We start from the raw sequence: 19,615 nt of genomic DNA on the forward strand, positions 1-19,615 counted from the left end.
CCCTGCAGACCTGGTCCCCCCTAACTGCCCTCCCCTGCATGCCTGGTCCGCCCTAACTGCTCTCCCCTGTAGGCCTAGTCCCCCCTCAACTGCTCTCCCCTGCAGGCCTGGATCCACCCCCAACTTCCCTCCTTTGCTGGCCTGGTTATCCCTCACTGCCCTCCCTTCCAGGACTGGTTCCTCCCAACTGCCCTCTCCTGCTGGCCATCTTGTGTCCACATGGGGGCAGCCATCTTTGTGTGTTGGAGTGATGGTCAATTTGCATATTATTCTTTTATTAGATAGGATTAGATAGGAAAGAGGCCTGTTGTACAGGTGGGGGCCAGCAAGTTTGCCCTGAAAGTGTCCCAGATCAGGGTGGTGGTTCCCTTGGGGCCTGGGACGGCCTGGGTGAGGGGTCTGTGGCGGTTTGCAGGCTGGCTACGCCCCTGGTGACCCAAGCGGAGGCTCTGGTACTGTATCTGAATTTATTTATCTTCTAGCCTTTACCAGAGCCAAGCCTCCTGCTCGCTCTTTGTCCGCAGCCATTTTTGTTGGGATTTATTTATCTTTTATAATTGAAAGATAAATTCAATTTTTTGAATTGAAAGATATAATTGAAAGATAAATTCATCCTACTTTTATTAAAAGCCTTAAGCAATGCCAAGGCAGTTCAGGGCTGTGGAAACTTGGCTTCCTCCTTTGCCAAGGGAAACTCAAGCTTCCTTCTCCCTCCAGCTCCATGGCTGCTACCATTTTTGTTAGGATATATTTATCTTCTATAATTGAAACTTTGTAGCCTTAAGCGGAGGCCAAGGCAGGCCAGGGCAGGTTTAAAGCTTGACTTTCTCCATTGCCGGGGAAACCCAAGCCTCCTGTTCTCTCCATGGCAGCAGCCATCTTGATTTGGTTAATTTGCATACTCACTCCTGATTGGCTGGTGGGCATGGCTTGACGGTGTGGCAGAGGTGCGGGTCAATTTGCATGTTACTCTTTTATTAGATAGGGTGTCTCTTTGAAATAATGACAGAAAATAGTTGTCATGGTCACTGGCAATTTGCTAAGTAAAAATTCTGATGATCAGTTTGGTGACACAGAGCATCTTTGAGTACTGTTGGGGTGTTTTAAACAATCTAACTTCTAACTGGGGATATTTTTTAGCTAAGAAGCCTGTAAATAGAAATCTTAAAGTGGGTTATTTGCCATATTTTTATTGGTCTCAGTTGGTAATCTTACTCATATTTCCTAATAAGCTACATATATATATATATATATATATATATATATATATATATATATAATATATATAAAAGCCTAAGTGACTATAACAACCAAATGATCAGAACGAGTGGTCAACTAGTCGCTATGATGCACACTAACTCCCAGGGGTCAGATGCTCAAAGCAGGACCTGTCCCCAATGGTCAGTGCACTCCCACTGCCAACCTCCTGTGGCCCCTCCCCACAACCAGCGTTGATCGGCCCTCATGGTGGTGCCAGCTGCAACCTCCCCATAAGCTTCAATTGCTGGCCAGGCTAAGGGATTCTACCAGTGCACAAATCCGTGCACCGGGCTTCTAGTATTATATAATACTGTCAATAAACATAGGATCCTTAATTTTATCATTGTAACAAAGTATAAACATTGTTGTGAGTTTGTAGTATTTTATATATGCTGTTTAACTGAATTATAATTCTATAACTGTTAAGAATTGTCTATAAGTCTGCATCCTACTTTTGTTAAATATTATAAATTCTCCTTGCTGTTCCATAGTCTTCTCAATCATTATTGTTAGTGACTGTTAAATTTTTTATATAATGGGTGGACCATAATAGTTGAACATCTGGATACTTCTAGATATCTCTCTCATAAGTAACAGCACACTGAAAATTTATGTTTAATTTTGATACATAGTAGATTATACAGTGACTCTAGTTGGGTATTTCCATTATGGTTTTTTGATTATGAAGTCAATATTAAGAACTGAAAAATTCAAATTAGTATAGAAACCTATAACTAAAGATAATAATCTGTTTGAGCAGTTACACATCAAGATGAAGAGTATCCAGTAATTATTTTATTAAGTAAGGAAAATTATTTTTATATTATGTTGGATTTTGTTTAGTTGGTTGAGTTAAATGGTCTTATTCCTTCAGATGCCCAGTTGACTTTTTACCTATAAATTAAAATATAACTGAATTTAACCCGAATTTAATGATGTTACATGCACTGGGAATGTTAGTTTCTGCATCCTTAAGGTCTTGGTAACTTTTCACACATGAATCAATATGAGAATTTCAAGAGCAGAAGCTTATGAAAACCACCGGGTTTGATGACCAAGAATGGGAGCACAGAGAAAACCTGCTGTTCTAGGATCTGTCTTAAGTGGCGGACATAATTTGATTTAGATAAAAATGCATATCTTGTTGAGGCCAAGGACCATGAACTAGATTTTTTGTGTCTTCCAAGCACATGGCTCATACTAAGTGCTCAGTGAAGGTTTGTTGAATAAACTAAGAAATGTGTATGCACACAAAGAAGTCTTCCTTAGTTATGAAATTAATGTAAAAATAAAACTTATGAAAGGGGTGACCTTTAACATCAGCCTGTATGTCAACAAAAAGAACATATCTCTCTAATTTCATTCAGGTAGCAGGGTAGTTGGTACAAAAGTTAATTAATACAACCACTTATTGGGTACCTCACTATAATACTGTGATGGGTTAGGTGCCTTTTCTGCCTTTTCTCATACCTTCACAACAGTCTATAAGGACTGTCTCTTCCCAGAGGAGAGACTGAGACACAGAGAAAATAGTTAACCTGGTCAAGATCATGCAACTAATGTGTTGACAGAATGCTGACTACTCAATATCTGACCTCTAGAATCAACCCATTGCCACAGAAGAAAAGTCAAAGAAATTCAAGAAGAAGCAACAGGGGAAGCGCAGGAGCCAGGGTGAAATCACAAAGGAGCGAGAGGATGAGTGTTTCAGCTGTGGGGATGCTGGTCAGCTTGTCTCCTGTAAGAAGCCGGGCTGCCCAAAAGTTTACCATGCAGACTGTCTCAATCTAACCAAGCGACCAGCAGGTTGGTGCCAAAATCTGTAAAGAGTGTTCCTTGTTCTCAGCCAGAATTCTCAAAGCCCTCTGGTCTTCCCATGCATCCCATGCATAGTGTTGAGGGGATTTGGGTCCATGTTCTTAATCTTGGACTAAATAGCAAAAGTTTAGAACCCTATTTTTATAGAGAAGGGAACAGAAATTCACTTGCTATATATCAAGTATTTTATGTTTCTGTTATGTTATTTTATCCTCCTAACAACCCATAAAGATGAGATCTTTTCACTTTCCCATGACGTAGATAAGGAAACTCAGAATCAAGTTTGGTAAGATGATTTGTCTCATTAGAACATATAGATGTAGGAGCTGGATTGAAAGCCAGGTTTTCTGACTGAACTGTGTCCAGCACGGCCAGTGGTGAACCAGAGGAGGGACGGTAAGGATTAACATGGTAAGGTCCCAGTCACCGGTGACTGACACTATACTTTCTGTCCAGAAGACAAAACAGGCTGGGCGCTTAATGTGTTAAAGAAAACAGACAAGGGAATATAGTTGGGGCCAGGTGGATCAGTGACACAGCCTGTAAGCCGAATCTTTATAGTTAGATCACACAAAGCAAGACAAAAGAGTGGTCAAGATGTTTATAATGTTCTTGTGAGTTTCAAGTCTACTTCTTTCCTGTTGCAATTCTCTGAGCTCTATCAAACTTTATTTTGGCAGCACTTGCTACACCGCCCTCAGCCCACAGCCCTCAGCTACATAGGACTACACGTAGGGGTGTCGAACTCAATCAGAGAAGGGGCTAAAATCTAAAATCCAGCCTAAATCGCGGGCCGAATGGTTTACTGAACAGTCATAAACTGACAATGTCATAAACTGACAGCGGAGTGCAGTGATGACAGCGCGGTGCAGGCCACATTGCAAGGCCTGGCGGGCTGGATTTGGCCCTCGGGCCTTGTGTTTGACACATGTGGACTACCGGGTCAGATTATAAGGTTAAGCTTACAACCATAGCCTTTGGCTATAATTCTGCTTGGGAGGGCTTTGTCCTCCAAGCTGGGACTTACATATGGCATTGCCAGAAGAGGACCTTGCCCTTTCGTCAGTCCAAGGCTTGAACCTGTCCAAACACTGCAGCCACTCTCCATATCTGACCTCAAGTTTACTAAAACACATTCCCTTTCTAAACAAAGAGCAGTTGAGACAGAGTGGAGCTTTAGATCATTCTAGTCAGTGAGGTGTGGACTGATACCCTTTTAGACCTCGTTAGCACACTTCCCTCTGAAGGAGATGCAGAGGTGTCAGTTAGATGAGGAAACTGCTTAGGCAGATGTGGTACCTGGAAATTTGTGTTTGGAGAAGTCACTAACATGGTGGTGATTTGGAATTAGCGCATTTTAGGGGTTTGGACCTGCCATCTATTTTAAATTACAAGGATAAGAAACCAGTGGGAAGCCATTCTAGGTGAGAGGATTATACATCACTAGAGGACTGTTTCCTGGAATTGCAGAAAGAGAACAACTATGGGGCGGTAGTGAGAGGAGTTTGTCCTTCAATATGTGGTTGCTAGGATAATGAAATAATAAAAAATGAGATAGTGTGGGGGCAGGTCATAACATTAACCTAACACTTCCAGGAAGTGGAAATGGGAAATTGTTTCAGAATCAATTACTCATGGCCAGGCTGTGATAGACTGATCTGGCCTATGAGCCAGGAACAAAGTCTAGCCAGCATAGTTTATTGGAAGGAGCTGGGGAAGAAACACTGTCCATGACAGAGACTCTCAGCTATCATGAAGTGGAGACAAATACACCTAAGGTTAGCTTTGGGTTTTTCCCACTGATTCTGTGTAGACAACACAGATAAAGTTTGTGCTAATTTCAAGACTTAAAATTGAGCAAAGGTAAATCTGCTTCCTTTTTTTTTTCTTTCACATTTGTATATCTGCTCCCACTTTCTACTAATAACTAAATAAGCAGGAGTTTAAATAGCTGAAATGTTCCCCTTAGAGTTGAATATTTATTTATTTTAAAATATATTTTTGCCAAAACCGGTTTGGCTCAGTAGATAGAGCGTCGGTCTGTGGACTGAAAGGTCCCGGGTTCAATTCTGGTCAAGGGCATGTATATTGATTGCAGGCACATCCCCAGAAGGAGGTGTTCAGGAGGCAGCTGGTCGATGTTTCTCTCTCATGGATGTTTCTATCTCTCTATCCCTCTCCCTCTCTGTAAAAAAATCAATAAAATATATTTTTAAATAAATAAAATAAAATATATTTTTATTGACTTCAGAGAGGAAGGAAGAGAGAAATAGAAATATCAATGATGAGAGAAAATCATTGATCTGCTGCCTCCTGCACACCACTCACTGGGGAGAGAGCCTGCAACCCCAGCACGTACCTGACTGGGAATCGAATCTTGACCTCCTGGTTCATAGGTTGACACTCAATTACTGAGCCATGCAAGTTGTACTAGAGTTGAATATTTAAAGGACAAAAGGAGTTTGCAAAATATGAAAGTAATATCCTCATATTTTATCTAAGACAAGCATGTCAAACTCAAAGACTAACATGGGCCAAATAAGGTTTAAGTTTATGTTCGCCGCAAAAAAAATAAAGCTTCAATTTTCATAGAAATGTAGGTTTATTTCGATAGAGATATGCTGAATACAAAGGGCTGAAATAAATGAGTAATCATTAACATGAAATAATAAAACATTTTGAAAAAAAAAATTTTCTTGCCGAAACTGGTTTGGCTCAGTGGATAGATCAAACCTGCAAACTAAAGGGTCCCAGGTTCGATTCCAGTCAAGGGCATGTACCTTGGTTGCGGGCACGTCCCCAGTGTGAAGTGTGCAGGAGGCAGCTGATCAACGTTTCTCTCTCATTGATGTTTCTAACTATCCCTCTCCCTTCCTCACTGTAAAAATCAATAAAATATATATTTTTTAAAATTTTTTCTTGAACATTAACTTACCAGACACTAAATAACTGCACAAATTAATATGTGTAACACAAATAAAACCTATTTTTCTTGTTCTCCAAAAGCTAAATATATCCTATTTCACACAGCCAACAAGTCAGTACAAAACTATTGATGTAGCAATCGGCTGTTAAAATATTCTCTGCTAGTATTAGTGGAGAGAACTGGTACGCTTGAGCATAAGGTGCATAAGGGAACACAATTGTAGTAATCAGTTGTTAGTGAACATTGTCATTCGTTTTTAACAATTATGTATAACCGGATATTCTAAAAATTAAGTTACCAAATTTTTATTAAAATGTTTCTTGACATACTGTTATATTGGTTGGGCTGCAAAAATATTGTGGGCTGCATGTGGCCCTCGGGCCAAAAGTTTGACATGCTTGATGTAAGGGGAGCTTTGGGGTCTTATTCCTTGCTAGGAATAGAAATAATAGAAATAGAAATAAGGAATTACTCCTGCCTGTATATTTAGTTGATGCTTAGTTGCTACTTGATACTGGCAGTTATTTTTATATGCAGTTGTGCAGAAGAGGAAGCTGAGCTCCTGGGGCTGGGGAAGCATGAGCTATCTGCAGAACAGGGCAGTTTGAAATCACTCCTTTGACCTAGTTCCAGAGCCGTGGCCCATCTCTTGTTTTCCTAAGCTCTTGTTTCACATCTGTGTTTCAGGAAAATGGGAGTGTCCTTGGCATCAGTGTGACATCTGTGGGAAGGAAGCAGCCTCCTTCTGTGAGATGTGTCCTAGCTCCTTTTGCAAGCAGCATCGGGAAGGGATGCTCTTCATCTCCAAACTGGATGGACGTCTGTCTTGTACTGAGCACGACCCCTGTGGGCCCAACCCTTTGGAACCTGGGGAGATCCGTGAGTATGTGCCTCCTCCAGTACCACTGACTCCAGGCCCAAGCACTCAGCTGGCAGAGCAACAGTCATCAGGAGTAGCTGATCAAGGGCCTAAGATGTTGGAGAAGCCACCTGCTGAAGCCAACCAGACGTCACTGTCCAAAAAACCTCTGGCAGGGACTTGTCAGAGGCCACCGCCCCCTGAAAGACCTCCTGACAGAACTGACTCCAGGCCTCCGCCTGTAGAAAGGGTCAGGGCCCTTGCTGGGTCAGGGACCAAACCCCAGTCCTTGGTATCCAGCCAGAAGTCATTGGACAGGCCATCTACAGTGGGAGGACCAAGAACCCAACTCTCTGACAAACCCTCTCCAGTGACCGGCCCAAGCTCTTCACCCTCAGTCCGGTCCCAACCACTGGAAAGACCTCTAGGGACAGCTGACCCAAGGCTGGATAAATCCATAGGTGCTGCCAGCCCAAGGCCCCAGTCGCTGGAGAAAACCCCAGTCCCTACTCTCCTGAGACTTCCACCATCAGACAGACTGCTAGTCACCAGCAGCCCCAAACCCCAGACTTCAGACAGGTCTCCAGACAAATCCCATGCTTCTTTGACCCCGAGATTCCCACCTCCTGATAAAGTGCTATCAGCTGTGGTCCAGACACTGGTAGCTAAAGAAAAAGCACTGAGGCCCGTGGACCAGAATACTCAGTCGAAAAACAGAGCTGCTTTAGTGATGGATCTCATAGACCTAACTTCTCGCCAGAAAGAACGGGCAGCTTCTCCTCATGAGGCCACACAACAAGCTGATGAGAAGATGCCAGTGTTGGAGTCCAGCTCATGGCTTGCCAACAAAGGTCTGGGGCAGATGTCTCGAGTTGTGGAAAGAGGCAGTGTGTCAGATCCTGTCTTTCAGCCTCCTGGAAAAGCCGTGGCCCCCTTGGAGCACCCCTGGCAAGCTGTTAAATCACTCACCCAAGCCAGACTTCTTTCTCCGTCCCCTGCCAAGGCTTTTTTATATGAGGCAGCAACTCAGGCTGCAGGAAGAGCACCTGCAGGAGCTGAGCAGATACCAGGGCCTCCCAGCCAAGCACTGGGTCTGGTGAAGCAGGTGAAACAGATGGCTGGAGGCCATCAAGTACCTGGACTTGGTGCCAAGAGTGGGCAGTCCTTCAGGCCTCTTGGGAAGGCCACATCCTCCCTCTCCACTGAAGAGAAGAAGTTGACAACCACAGAGCAGAGTACCTGGGCCCTAGGAAAGTCCTCACCAGGGCCAGGGCTCTGGCCCATGTTAGCTGGACACACACTGGCGCCGTCCTGCTGGTCGTCTGGGAGCACACAGACATTGGCACAAACTTGCTGGTCTCTTGGAAGAGGGCAAGAGCCTAAACCAGAGCAAAACACATTTTCAACTCTTAACCCGGCGCCTTCCAGTCACAAGTATGCAGAGTCAGAACAGAAATAATACCAGTAAATGTCAGATGACCAGCCCAGCTACCCCCAGGGTTCTTGGGGAGGGAAATATTATTCTTCTCCCTTATAAAACAGACCCCACTACCTTTTCACTGTTATTCTTTCTTTATATCCCAACACTCAGAACTCTTGTGACATTAGCAAGTGGGGGCTTAATGTTATGTGAAACATGTATGGAAATCCAAGTGGGCCTCAGCCAAGGAGACAGACAGAACTTGGGTTTCTTTCCCTCATCCTTTACACATGGTCAACTTGAAATAAAAAGTCCACTCTGGAGTCAAACATGGGATTCAATTCCACTGGTCAGGTTGGAAGGTAGAGGGGCTTTCGATGCTATTTCTCTATGCCTACAGAGCCCCACTGAGGGCACTTGATGAACTCTTGGGAGGAACTGATACCCATTCAAACCAGTGGCGATTTCTTGAACATTCATGTGTGTGAGGCCAGGTGCTGGTCACTGATAGGAGATACAGAGATTAAGACCTGATTCTTATGAGCCTAACATACCTGCCTGGGTTTCTAGGCTGTTTTTAACCTTTGGCCAGGAAATAACATGAAGTTCTGAGGGCCCTGAGGCATGGTCCCAGAAATGATTGTATTGTTTCTTCGGGCTAGGTGTGCATGTGTGCATGTGCATGCATGTGTGCTCATGCAGATGTTTATAGGCAGGGTGGGCTGCAGAGGCCAAGTGGGATTGTTGGCTGGGCAGCCACCATCACTGCTTGTCTGGGTTTCGCAGAGTCTGAAGATCTATACTTGGTGGAATAGCTGGTTGTGTGGAGGCTGGGCTCTACAATGACGTAGCTTTCCCCCAGAGTAAGAAGGCAATTGGCAAGCTTATCTCTCTTTTTTACCTATTTTCCTCCTTTTACATCAACCCACCCTATGCCCGTCCCCACACACTCAGGTGCTTTCAGATTTCAGAGTCTTGGGCAGTGGACCTAGGAATCTCCAGCAAGCTCTGAGCTAGATCCACCACCAGCTCAGGGAGGGTGCCAGATCCTGACAGAAAATTGCTTCCCTTCTGATCCTTTGCTCTCCTGCCTGAATGGAGGGAGTCCTCTTCTTCACTAGTGGATTTTACCACCCTCCCCTGAGAATTGTGCTTTGTGTTGAGAGGACTTGCCTGCTGACTCAAATTTAAAGGGAACCATAACCCTTCCTTTATGACTGGCAAGATGTGGCATTGAGAGAAATGTCCAGTCTGAGAGTTGACTCCTCATATCTGCTGATTATCTGTTACTGCTGCCCTGAGCTGGGGCTCAAGGGCTGGGAAATCTGTTGGTGCTACCCTGCCCTACCATTCACCCAGCTCACTGACTGCCAACAGGAAGTGCTGTTTGGCCAGTTTCTTTCCATTCATCCATGTCTCTTTTGTCCCTAGACCAAATGTGTTTACCTATCTGCTTTGCCAATTTAGCCAGCAGCTTTAGCCAACCAGGCCATCTGGCCCAAACGTCTCCTAGCCATTCTGTCTCATTTATGACTTTTATATCAACAGGATTCTGTATTTTGTCCCAGTTTCCTCCTGAGTTCCTGGTGAGGCTACTCTAATCACTCTAAAGGAGGAAATAATAGTTACAGAAGCATTTGCGCTTTATATAAAAATTAAAAAGAATTTGCTTTTATTTCCCAAAGTGGGTCTCTGGGATTGAGACACTTGAACTCAGGCAGAGGCACAAGGCTGGGCAGGGCTGCCCCGAGTTTAGGAGCCTATCCTTGCATCTCACTTAGACCTCGGAATCTCCTCTGTAAATTCCACCTGCCTAGTTCTCTATTTTCGCCCTGTCCCTCTTCCCATATCATCAGAGAAGAAAAATTCTTGGTTGAAAAGGAAGAGAAAACAAAGCATCTTATTTTCTTTTTAAAAAATTTTAAACCATGGAAAAGATATTTTTAAAGAAATCCACCCAGAACGTTAAAGTTCATTATATTAAGTATTTATCATGTGTGAGAATAATAAGTATATAACTGCAGCTAGTAGGTCTTTTTCCCTAATCTCTTAGGTTGTACGAGTAGGGTTTGCTTGGTGCCAGTCCTGTGCCCTTTTCTCTCCTGTCATCTGTAGTTGCAATCAGAAAAAGTATCCACACTGCACTGTCAGAATCTCCTTTCACTATGTTGTGTGTTAAATTACCGTAGTTCTTTGTTTAATGGAATAAACTGTGAATTTTTTTTGTGTGTGTGGTGGGGGGTTGTGCAGGCTTTGTAAAAAATTGTAAGTGGAGAAGTTCGATCCTATAATAGCTTCTGAAGTAGGCTTTGGTAGGTAATTTTCTTGACAGCCACTTTAGACATGTCTCATGGGACAGGAAGGAGTGAGGGAAAAGTGGGCCATGATCGACCACTTCATGGTTTTGTTTTGGTCCTTTCCATTTTCCACCACTCACAATACTTCCTTCCAGACCTGCCTGGGAAAAAACTGAACTATGCTTGGTTTGGGGGATAGGAGGCAGTTCTTTATCTACATGGATGGAGTGCCAGGCTTTCCTGGGTGCCATTTGAAAAGACTCTAAGCTTGAATGGGACCTAGAAATTCAACTGTGAGGCCCACTGATCTCAGCATCTCATTCTAGATTATTAACATCTTATCATGAAAGCAGTCACTGTACAATTAGAAGCACAATCAGGACTGTTGGGAATTGAGACTTGCATGATGCTGAGAGGGAGTTACTACCCTAGAGGACTCTCTTAGAGCCTGTGCTAAGACCTTTTCTCCAAGGATTGTGAGTTGGAAATTAAAAGGTAATCTTTTCTCTTAGATATTCCTGATCTTTATGCAGGATGGTATTTTTGGTATTTGGCCAAGTGCTTGGAAATTGGATCTCAAGAGAATATGCCTCTAAGTCCCTTTCCCAGGAAGCTTTTCCCAGGGGGAAGCCATAGCTTCCATAGGTAGCTAGAGAACAATACCTCTCCTAGCCCTGTTAAGTCAGGGGAAAATTATGGAAACTTAAATTCAAAGCCTCTTTGCTTCTACTCAAGCCAACCCATTGTGATAGCAAATAGCTCTCATCGCTACAAAAGCATCCAAGTTTTTAAATGTCTGCATCTCCCTAAAGTTCCTGAGTTTGAGGTGATTTAAATCACTATGTTGATCCTCTTCTGAACAACTACCAAATCTACATCTTTGGCATTGAAGAAAATAATTGTATTCTTCATATCTTCTACCCCACACCACAGTCAGGGCATGAAGTACATCAGTGATTTTTCACAGGTTTTGGCAGCATCTACTCACTGGAGCTGGACTCCCAGGTTGCCTGTGAGAACACTGGCAGGAAGGAAGTCTGGTCCAGGCAGCTTCCCCTGTGGAGGAATTAGGAGAGCACTAAACATGGACAGATGTTGGCCTCAGCTCTACAAAAGTTTTTCTCCTAAGGCTTTCTTGGGAGATAGCGTCATCTTGGGGTTTGTCAGAGTGGCCCAATGTATCCCCTCTGAGATCATGGCAGGAAGGGAGCTACCATAAGTCCCTTTCCTATAAATCATGTTTAGGCTGTTCATGTGTTGGACATTCCACATCATTTAAACTAGGTAGCTGCTTGAGACTTTATTTGGCTATGGCCAGTTAGCTCTCAGCTGAACTTCCTAGGGCCAGATTGCTGTAGTATAAATTGAAATAAGAATAGGTAATTGCTTTGTACACACTCAAAAAATGTAATGATGGTGCTAATTTCCTGGTATAAATAAGCACTGCCAAGGGTTGAGGAACTGGTGACTTGAGAAACCCGAGTTCCTGTTTGGGAGAAAAAGATTTTATGTAGAACAGTTCTTTGAAGCTGTTAGGAGAGGGCAGAGCCTCGGTGAAGGCTATACCCAATCCTGGAGTGGTCCAGCGCAATCCAGAGATGGAAGAGATGCCATGTCCAGGTGAGGGTGGCCATTGAGTTTTTCAGGGCTGGTGTCACCTTGTCCATAGCCTCTGTCCACACTGCCTAGAATAGGTTGGTAGAGAGCTCCAGGTATGGGGTCTCCCTCAGTTAACCTTCTGCCCCTCTCCACCTCTCACTCTCATGGGAACCTCTATTGCCTATGAAGATTAAAGGTATTATTTAAGGAAATGTAAAGTTAATTAGAAATCCACAGCCTGGAAAGCAATGTTTCCTATCAACATAAGCAAAACACAGCACATGTTAAATTCTTAAGTGGTTCCTTCTCTAGAGCTGCTTTCCCATGACTTTCCAAACACCAGGCTATTGAGGGTCTTCAGGGGTAACACTCTGGAAGCTGAGCAGAGCTTTGTGGAGAGGAGAGCCCAGGGAGCAGTAGCAGAAATGGATGGCTGTGGTGTTTTAGACTTCCAGAGGAGGGGCAGAGAGCAGGTGGTCTCCAGGTCTGAGGTGGGTGCTGCCTGTGTGTGCATGGAGGTGTGTATCGATGGGTGAGTGCAGCACACAGCAGCTCATGGAAGAGCAGATTTCAAAGACTTGGCAAAGAAACAAGCTGACAGTAGAGATCTACCTTTATATTTTTAAGAAAAGGGGTGTGGGGGGAACAGCTGAGGTCCATCGCTTTTTTTTCTTCCTCCTCACCCCCATAGATTGTCAGCTGTGAAACTTTTAGTGGAAAAGAGGGGAGCCCTGTGGTAGGAGTCCCCATAAACATGTACTGTAATTCTTTGTATATAGAAAAAAATTACTGTAAAGTAAAGTTTAACTTTACTCTTATGGCCCTTGCCCTGTGTTGTGTTTTGTTGTTGATGGGGAGATGTAGCCCAAAGGAGGGAGGGTGGGTTTGGGGTGAGAGCAGAAGCCAGCCCCTGCACTAGCGCCCAGGTGGGACACAGTGGAGCTGAGCACTTTCCCAAGCACCTCATGGGAGTGGTGGGTTTCCTCTCAGGAGTCATTAGGTGCCAAAATGTCTTGAGAGTGGCTGGTGTTTTCATCTCTATCAGGAAGTCTTCATCACCCATGAAGTAAGGGTATTTTGAGGAATTGGTCTTTAAAAAGGAAGTAGAACCAAATGATTTCCTGAGTGTGAATCTGACCAAAATGGCTCAGTTTTTAGTTCTTCAGAGGCAGGCGCTCTTAGACATTACAGAGGATCCAGTCTAAGGCAGGAAAGCAGAAACAAAGGAGCCAAGCCTCCATACAGGAAAGGGCTGTCATGTCCTTTCTTTTAGTTGAATTGGAAGTGTGAGCCCTGTTTACAATTAACACCTGGTCCTCCAAGGTCCAAAAATAGAATTTGAGGCAGCCTTGGGAGTCTGCCTCCCCTTCTGACCTAGTCTTGAATTTCCTGTTCCTTCAGCAAAAAGCCCTTCATGGGAGATGAGCATTTAGTCAAAGTTACGTTTCTTTTATGATCTTCACAGTCCTGAACTGGTCAGTGGTTACCTCATTTTACAGATACATTCAGGCTGAGTTTAAGTCCCTTTTCTAACTATCTGAATTAGATACCCACCCGAAAGAATTTTGTGTGTTGCAGTAACCTATGATATTTCTACCATTAAACCACATTGTAGGGTGCTGATGGGAAGCTGAGGACATGAGCCAAAGGTATGATGTGACAGGTGCGGTAGAACCAGCCAGAGGAGGAAGTGCTTAATCCTTTGATCTCTGGACAGCACTTAGTTCTTGCTTTGCTCTTCTCAGCACCAAGAAGGATTGTGAGTTTCGCGCTTTCCCAATCCTAAAGTGTAGGAAAAGGCTCTTGTTTCTCCATTATCTCAGCTGCAACCTTGGGCTTTAGTTAACTTGGTTTCCAAAAGAAAATTAGGGCTGGGAGGAGTCATAATATTAGAAGTGAGGCCTAAGAAAGGGGCTGAGTGTGATTCACAGTGCATTGATTTTTATTTACAAATCAGAAGCCACTTAAGTAATCTGCAGACACAGTGCTGTCCAGGGAAGAAGCCTGGAGTCCAAATGAGCCTTTACCCGCCTGATGACCATCAGTCAGCCCAATGCTGCACGTTCCATGGGCCAGCTCAGACAGACGCCACTTCTGCTGCCATGGAGACTTGGGGTAGCTTACATGTTTGACCAAGCCCAGACAAGAACTAGGTCCAGTCCCTTGGGGAATTCCTTTAATTCCCCAGGCCAAATAAGTGGTGATTCAGTGATGACAACAGCTGTAGAAGTAGGGATTTGCCTTCTGGCCCAGGTCCACGCCCTTGTCCTCTGTTAAAAAGAGAGGTGGCAGCTCAGCACCATTCTGTTGGGGGATCAGGTAACACACGTGAAAGGGGTCTAGAGGAAGTCTCCAGAGACTAGGGAAGTACACACCTGTCATCACCTGGAAGGCGGCCACGCTGACGTAATCCTCTGCCACTTTCTGGAAGAGCTCGTCTGGCAGGAAAAAAGGCCATCAGTGGAGGCCCAATGCCAGGAGCCCTGGGATCACCCAGTGACACAGCCCTCTAGGCTCTCTGCTTCCTCTGGTGCCCCCGCCTGTTCCTGCTGTGAGGCCCAGGACAGCACTCACCCACACTCTGGCCTGTCTTGCTGGATGTTTCAAAGAGCTGAGCTTTGATATCTGTAAAGAAAAGCGACTAAAGCTTCATATCTGAGAATCAGGTGGACACAGACAAAGGGGAAGTCTTATGCACCCCACAGGTTCAGCGAAGCCTGAAAGCTTTCCCAGACGATCTTGTCATGGTAGCCAAACAGTCCCTATTTTCTGTGACCCACCCAAACTGCCACTTCCCTCCCCCCGCCTCCAACAACTGAAAAGCAACTACTGTCTGCATAGTCCTGGACATCGTGGAAGTCCACACGTCGACGCCGCCTGTCCTCCTCCAGCAGGTCACTCTTGGTGCCACACAGGTAGATCTGACAGCCCTGAAGCAGAAGACAAGGTCTGGGTAATCCATACAGACCACCAGCCTCTGGTTCTCTGGGAAGGTCTGACCACCTACCTCCTCTAGGTTTTGCAGTTCCTTCACCCAGAACTTTGCCCGCTCAAAGCTGCTGCTGTCTGTGAGGTCTTGGTTTAGAGCAGGAAGGAAACAACCAAAGGTCGGGGGCTAGTCGGTAAGGCCAGCCTGGCACCCACCCCTTCTTGTTCGAGGAGCAGATGAGAACCTCCCTTACCATAGCAGACGATGGCAGCCTTGGCACCTCGATAGTAGATTCGGCTCATAGCCTCGTAGCGCTCAGAGCCTGCTGTGTCCTGAAGGGCAGAGGGGAAGCTCATCGTTGGCCTGAGTTACTGAGTTTCTCCCCAAGACTGGAAATTAATACGTCCTCCAGACCCCCATTTTTAAACCGGGGTCTAGAGAAGAGAAATTGCCTCTACAAGGCCACAATCAGACACGAATAGGCAGGACTAAGCCTCAATAGACATTCCCAGGGCTGCCTGCCCAAGGGACTTACCCAAATGCCCAAAGTCACTGTCCGGTCTCCGACAGACATCACCTTGGCCACGAAGGCGGCTCCGATGGTCTGCAACCAGGGGGAAGCGATGAGGATCGCGGGAGCGGGCTACCTCCCACCCGCGCCGGGCCCGCGGGGCGCACTCACGTTCTGATAGGGCCCCACCAGGAAGCGGTCGTGCACGTATCGCTCTACCAGGCTCGTCTTACCCACGTACTCCTTGCCCAGCATAACCACCTTGAGGTCCACGCGCTGCCCGCTCATGCTCTCGGGGCCGCCTCGCCCGCGACAGGGGCCTGGGCCCCGTGCGAGGCAACCCCGGACCGGCGGCGCCCAAGCCCCAGTCACTACCGCTCCAGACGCGGCGTCGGGCTCGCGTTCCGGCAGCGCCCGCCTGCCCCCGCTCCGCGGCCCGGGCGCCGATCCTCCCAAGCGCCCCGGGAGCGTGTGGGGCAGCGCCCTCAACGGCGCCGCGCTCCGCCGCCCGGCTCGGACGGACGGACTCCCCACCGCGCTCGGGGGCCGCTCCAGCCCCGGTCCCGCTCGCACCGACGCGGGTCCCGCTGGGGGAGTGGGCAGGAGGGGCGGGACCGAGGGTCACGTGCTCCGGCGCCGGAAGTGGTGGGTGCAGCGAGCCTGCGCCGGAAGTGGCGGGCGGCCCGACAACTCCTCATGGCGGCGGCTGCAGTTGGGGTGCAGTGGGGCGGTGACTGAGCTGGTGCCTGGCCGGCGGGCGTGCGCCGAGCCCGGGCCTGGCCTCCGCGTGCCCCCCGGGCTGCGCGCCCCTGATGCTGCTCGGCCCTGACCCCGCCCCGCCGGGACAATGGTGAAGTATTTTCTGGGCCACAGCGTGCTCCGGAGTTCCTGGGACCAAGTGTTCGCTGCCTTCTGGCAGCGGTACCCGAATCCCTATAGGTACGTGGCCGCGGGAGGAGCCACCCCACCCCCTCGCTGTTTGGTGATCGAAATGTGGGACCGGAGAGGACTCATCTTCGAGTCCAGGGTCGGGGATTGCCGCAACCGTGGCCGCCTGGAGGGCCAGAGGACCCAATGGAGGAAGTGGCCAGGCCTGCAAGAGGGTGAACCTGGGCGGTGGTTTTCCTGAGGCCCTAGTCCAAGGTTCTCCGGGGTGGCGAGACAGGAAGAGGCGGCGGCACAGGAATTGGGAGGGATCCTGGGGTTGGAATTCCAGACGCTCTCCTCCTTTGCCCGTGGCCCTCTCCAGCGGTGCAATAAATCATGAAGACCAGCCATGCTGGAAAGTCCAGGAATCCAGGTCAGCGAGAGGGCGGGAGTTGGAATTTGCCCTGGGGTAGGTTCAAGGGAATGAGCCACAACACACATCACTGCAACTTTGAGGGAAGGCCTGGCCATTCTGGGCCAGGAGGCTAGAGGTGGGAACCCCAACAGGCAGTCCCTCAGGGGCAGGCTCCTGAGGGTCACCTTCATTCTGACACCTGCAGCAAACATGTCTTGACGGAAGACATAGTGCACCGGGAGGTGACCCCTGACCAGAAGCTCCTGTCCCGGAGACTCCTGACCAAGACCAACAGGATGCCCCGCTGGGCTGAGCGACTATTTCCTGCCAATGTTGCTCACTCAGTGTACATCCTGGAGGATTCCATTGTGGACCCACAGAACCAGACCATGACCACCTTCACCTGGAACATCAACCACGCTCGGCTGATGGTGAGCCTCCCTTGGTCCCTCAGACAGAGCTTCAGATAGGTATGGCTAGGAGCCAGTGATGGGGAGGGAGGGAGGCAGTGGTTTTCAAACAGGAATCCATCGATCCATGAGGGTGCCTTGGTGTGCCTCAGAAGGGAGAGGATCTGGGCCCCATACCCCATGTGGTCTAAAGGAGCAACACTCCTATTTGTTTTACATAATGAATTTCTGCCTAAGAGTTTAGGGAACAGAGGTTCTATATACCTTTGATCTCTTCTTGTCTTTAAAACTTGATGGGTGATGGGCACAAGGTGCAATATAAAGATCTTATAACCTAGAAACCCACACCTGAAACCTGAATGTTCATGTTAACCAATGTCACCACAGTAAATTTAATTAAAACACACACACACACACACACACACACAAACTTGAAAATATTTGGATTATATGAGGCAGCAGTTACCAACCTTCTTGGCTAAACATGAACCATCGGTTGGTGACTGCTGGTTTAAGGAACACTCTACAATATCTTCTCAAGTGTGAATATCCTGAAGCGTTCAGAAAACTTTCATTCTCTTTCTCACTTAATCTTCAAAATAACCAGGGGGTCGGGGAGGGTGGTTATTACTCTCTTGTGCAAAGAGAAAAGTTAGGTTCAAAGAGGGCAAGTGTCCTACCAGGTCACAGAATGAGCTGCCAACTGAATACACTGCCCCAGGGTACTGCCCGTTTTCTATGTTACCAAGATAGTGGTCCTGCTGTGAGAAACGTCTTTGAGCCCAGCCATGAGATAGGTCTTTGAAGGTTTCTGTTGGAAGTACCAATCTACTTTTTCCTCTCTGATGAGAGCTGTGACAATTGTCAGATTTCCATTTTTATTTGGACTTCCAGCGAGCTCAAGAGCTGCAACAGGTGGAAAACAGGCTAAAAACTCTACTCATGACCAGGCAAAGCTACGAAACCAAATCCAGGGCCAGGATGAGCTGGAAGGCCCTCTGCTATCCCATGTGCCTTCTAGTTTAAAGGGTCAGAGGAAAGGCTGTAGAGAGCAAAATGACCTTAATGTTCTTGTTCTTCTGTAAATGCAGCTTGGGGTGCATTCAGGGAAAGGAATGGATTTTCATTTTATTGCTCTACCTCGTGAAAAGAGGCAGGAGATCAAATTTATGTGAAGTGAGCAAATCGAAAGAATCCCACACAATTGAGGTTGGCCTGACTCCCTGCACAGGTGGTGGAGGAACGATGTGTTTACTGTGTGAACTCTGATAACAGCGGCTGGACCGAAATCCACCGGGAAGCTTGGGTCTCCTCTAGCTTATTTGGCGTCTCCAGAGCCGTCCAGGTGAGCAGCACCGTGGGAGTGCTAGGGCTCTGAGGCCCAGAGCATCTGACATAGACTGGGCTGGGGGTCCGTGGGCAGCTCAGAATTCTTCCCCTTCTCATCTTTTGCCAGGAATTTGGTCTCGCCCGGTTCAAAAGCAATGTGACCAAGTCAATGAAGGGTTTTGAATACGTCTTGGCCAAGCTGCAAGGTGAGAACCTCCCAGGCACAGGCCGGGGTCAGGTCCTAGCTGCCCTGACTGGTGTGGAACCTGGGGCTTTCACTGCTCCTCTCTAGGCCTGGGATTCCTCATCTCTTCCTGGGGAAATACCCCCTTTCTGATGGGGCCTGGCTTGCAGGAAGTGAATGCTGTTGGGAGCAATTAGGTGGGTCTTCTTGGCATCCTCTCAAGCCAGCCTCCTGCCCTTTGCTGCAGGTGAGGCTCCTTCCAAAACCCTAGTTGAGACAGCCAAGGAGAAGGCGAAGGAGAAGGCAAAGGAGACTGCACTGGCAGCTACAGAGAAGGCCAAGGACCTCGCCAGCAAGGCAGCCACCAAGAAGCAGCAGCAGCAGCAGTTTGTGTAGCCAGCCCAGACCCTGTGCGGCAGCACCCCACCCCACCTGCTGCACCCCCTCTGCCCTTCCCCTGTATTTTATTATTAAAAGTCAACTTCCAGCCTGAGCTACTCTCTGGGTAGTGGGTTGGAGGTGGTATCCGTTTGGCATCTGCAATGTATCAGACATGCTGTCCATGTCTGGGCCAGGCCTGCTGCTGCCGGCATTGGACAGCTGAGGAGGGATTTGCCCAGGGTCACAGACAGCATGCAGGCAAGGTGGTCTTAAACACTAGACTGTAAGCTCCACGAGGGCAGGGACCTTTTTCTCTGCTGTGTCCCAAGTATCTGGAACAATATCTAGCTCATAATAGACACTCAATAAATGTTTGTTGAATTCAATCAGCCCCAGCTGTAGAGTCAGAA

The 19,615-nt window shown here is 47.2% G+C and overlaps 3 protein-coding genes across 12 annotated transcripts in view; 2 read left to right on the forward strand and 1 right to left on the reverse strand.

The window, feature by feature from the left end:
* The window catches only part of NSD1 (nuclear receptor binding SET domain protein 1), a 116,304-nt gene extending 103,307 nt beyond the window's left edge, over nt 1-12,997 (forward strand). For all 10 annotated transcript variants that reach the window (XM_084886544.1, XM_084886540.1, XM_084886539.1 and 7 more), the window contains 2 exons: nt 2,862-3,066; nt 6,692-12,997. In XM_084886544.1, the coding sequence (XP_084742670.1) occupies nt 2,862-3,066; nt 6,692-8,322 (1,836 nt within the window). In that variant the 3' untranslated portion in view covers nt 8,323-12,997. The remainder of the gene's footprint in view (nt 1-2,861; nt 3,067-6,691) is intronic.
* A 1,106-nt stretch (nt 12,998-14,103) lies between these two features.
* RAB24 (RAB24, member RAS oncogene family) lies at nt 14,104-16,203 on the reverse strand. Its single transcript, XM_084886738.1, has 8 exons — nt 15,791-16,203; nt 15,644-15,712; nt 15,362-15,440; nt 15,187-15,254; nt 15,010-15,109; nt 14,754-14,804; nt 14,555-14,617; nt 14,104-14,449 (listed from the first exon to the last, which is right to left on the reverse strand). The coding sequence occupies exons 1-8, from the start codon at nt 15,905-15,907 to the stop codon at nt 14,385-14,387; spliced, it is 612 nt and encodes a 203-aa protein (XP_084742864.1). The 5' UTR covers nt 15,908-16,203; the 3' UTR covers nt 14,104-14,384.
* Nucleotides 16,204-16,271: 68 nt separating this feature from the next.
* Nucleotides 16,272-19,591, forward strand: PRELID1 (PRELI domain containing 1). The gene is made up of 5 exons (XM_084886736.1): nt 16,272-16,558; nt 17,107-17,332; nt 18,543-18,656; nt 18,768-18,846; nt 19,072-19,591. Exons 1-5 carry the CDS (start codon nt 16,467-16,469, stop codon nt 19,218-19,220), a joined length of 660 nt encoding a protein of 219 aa, XP_084742862.1. The 5' UTR covers nt 16,272-16,466; the 3' UTR covers nt 19,221-19,591.
* Nucleotides 19,592-19,615: the final 24 nt, after the last annotated feature.

The sequence above is a fragment of the Pipistrellus hanaki genome (assembly GCF_964339955.1).
Source record: "Pipistrellus hanaki genome assembly, chromosome: 5".
Lineage (NCBI taxonomy): Eukaryota > Metazoa > Chordata > Mammalia > Chiroptera > Vespertilionidae > Pipistrellus > Pipistrellus hanaki.

What these genes read in the sequence shown, in the direction of transcription:
- PRELID1 (XM_084886736.1), top strand. Translation starts at nt 16,467, where the DNA reads ATGGTGAAGTATTTTCTGGGCCACAGCGTGCTCCGGAGTTCCTGGGAC. An exon ending in TCAACCACGCTCGGCTGATG is followed by an intron (nt 17,333 to 18,542) that starts GTGAGCCTCCCT and finishes CTCCCTGCACAG; the next exon opens with GTGGTGGAGGAACGATGTGT. An exon ending in GCGTCTCCAGAGCCGTCCAG is followed by an intron (nt 18,657 to 18,767) that starts GTGAGCAGCACC and finishes ATCTTTTGCCAG; the next exon opens with GAATTTGGTCTCGCCCGGTT.
- RAB24 (XM_084886738.1), bottom strand. Translation starts at nt 15,907, where the DNA reads ATGAGCGGGCAGCGCGTGGACCTCAAGGTGGTTATGCTGGGCAAGGAG. An exon ending in CAGTGACTTTGGGCATTTGG is followed by an intron (nt 15,441 to 15,643) that starts GTAAGTCCCTTG and finishes TCTGCCCTTCAG; the next exon opens with GACACAGCAGGCTCTGAGCG. An exon ending in AACTGCAAAACCTAGAGGAG is followed by an intron (nt 15,110 to 15,186) that starts GTAGGTGGTCAG and finishes CTTCTGCTTCAG; the next exon opens with GGCTGTCAGATCTACCTGTG.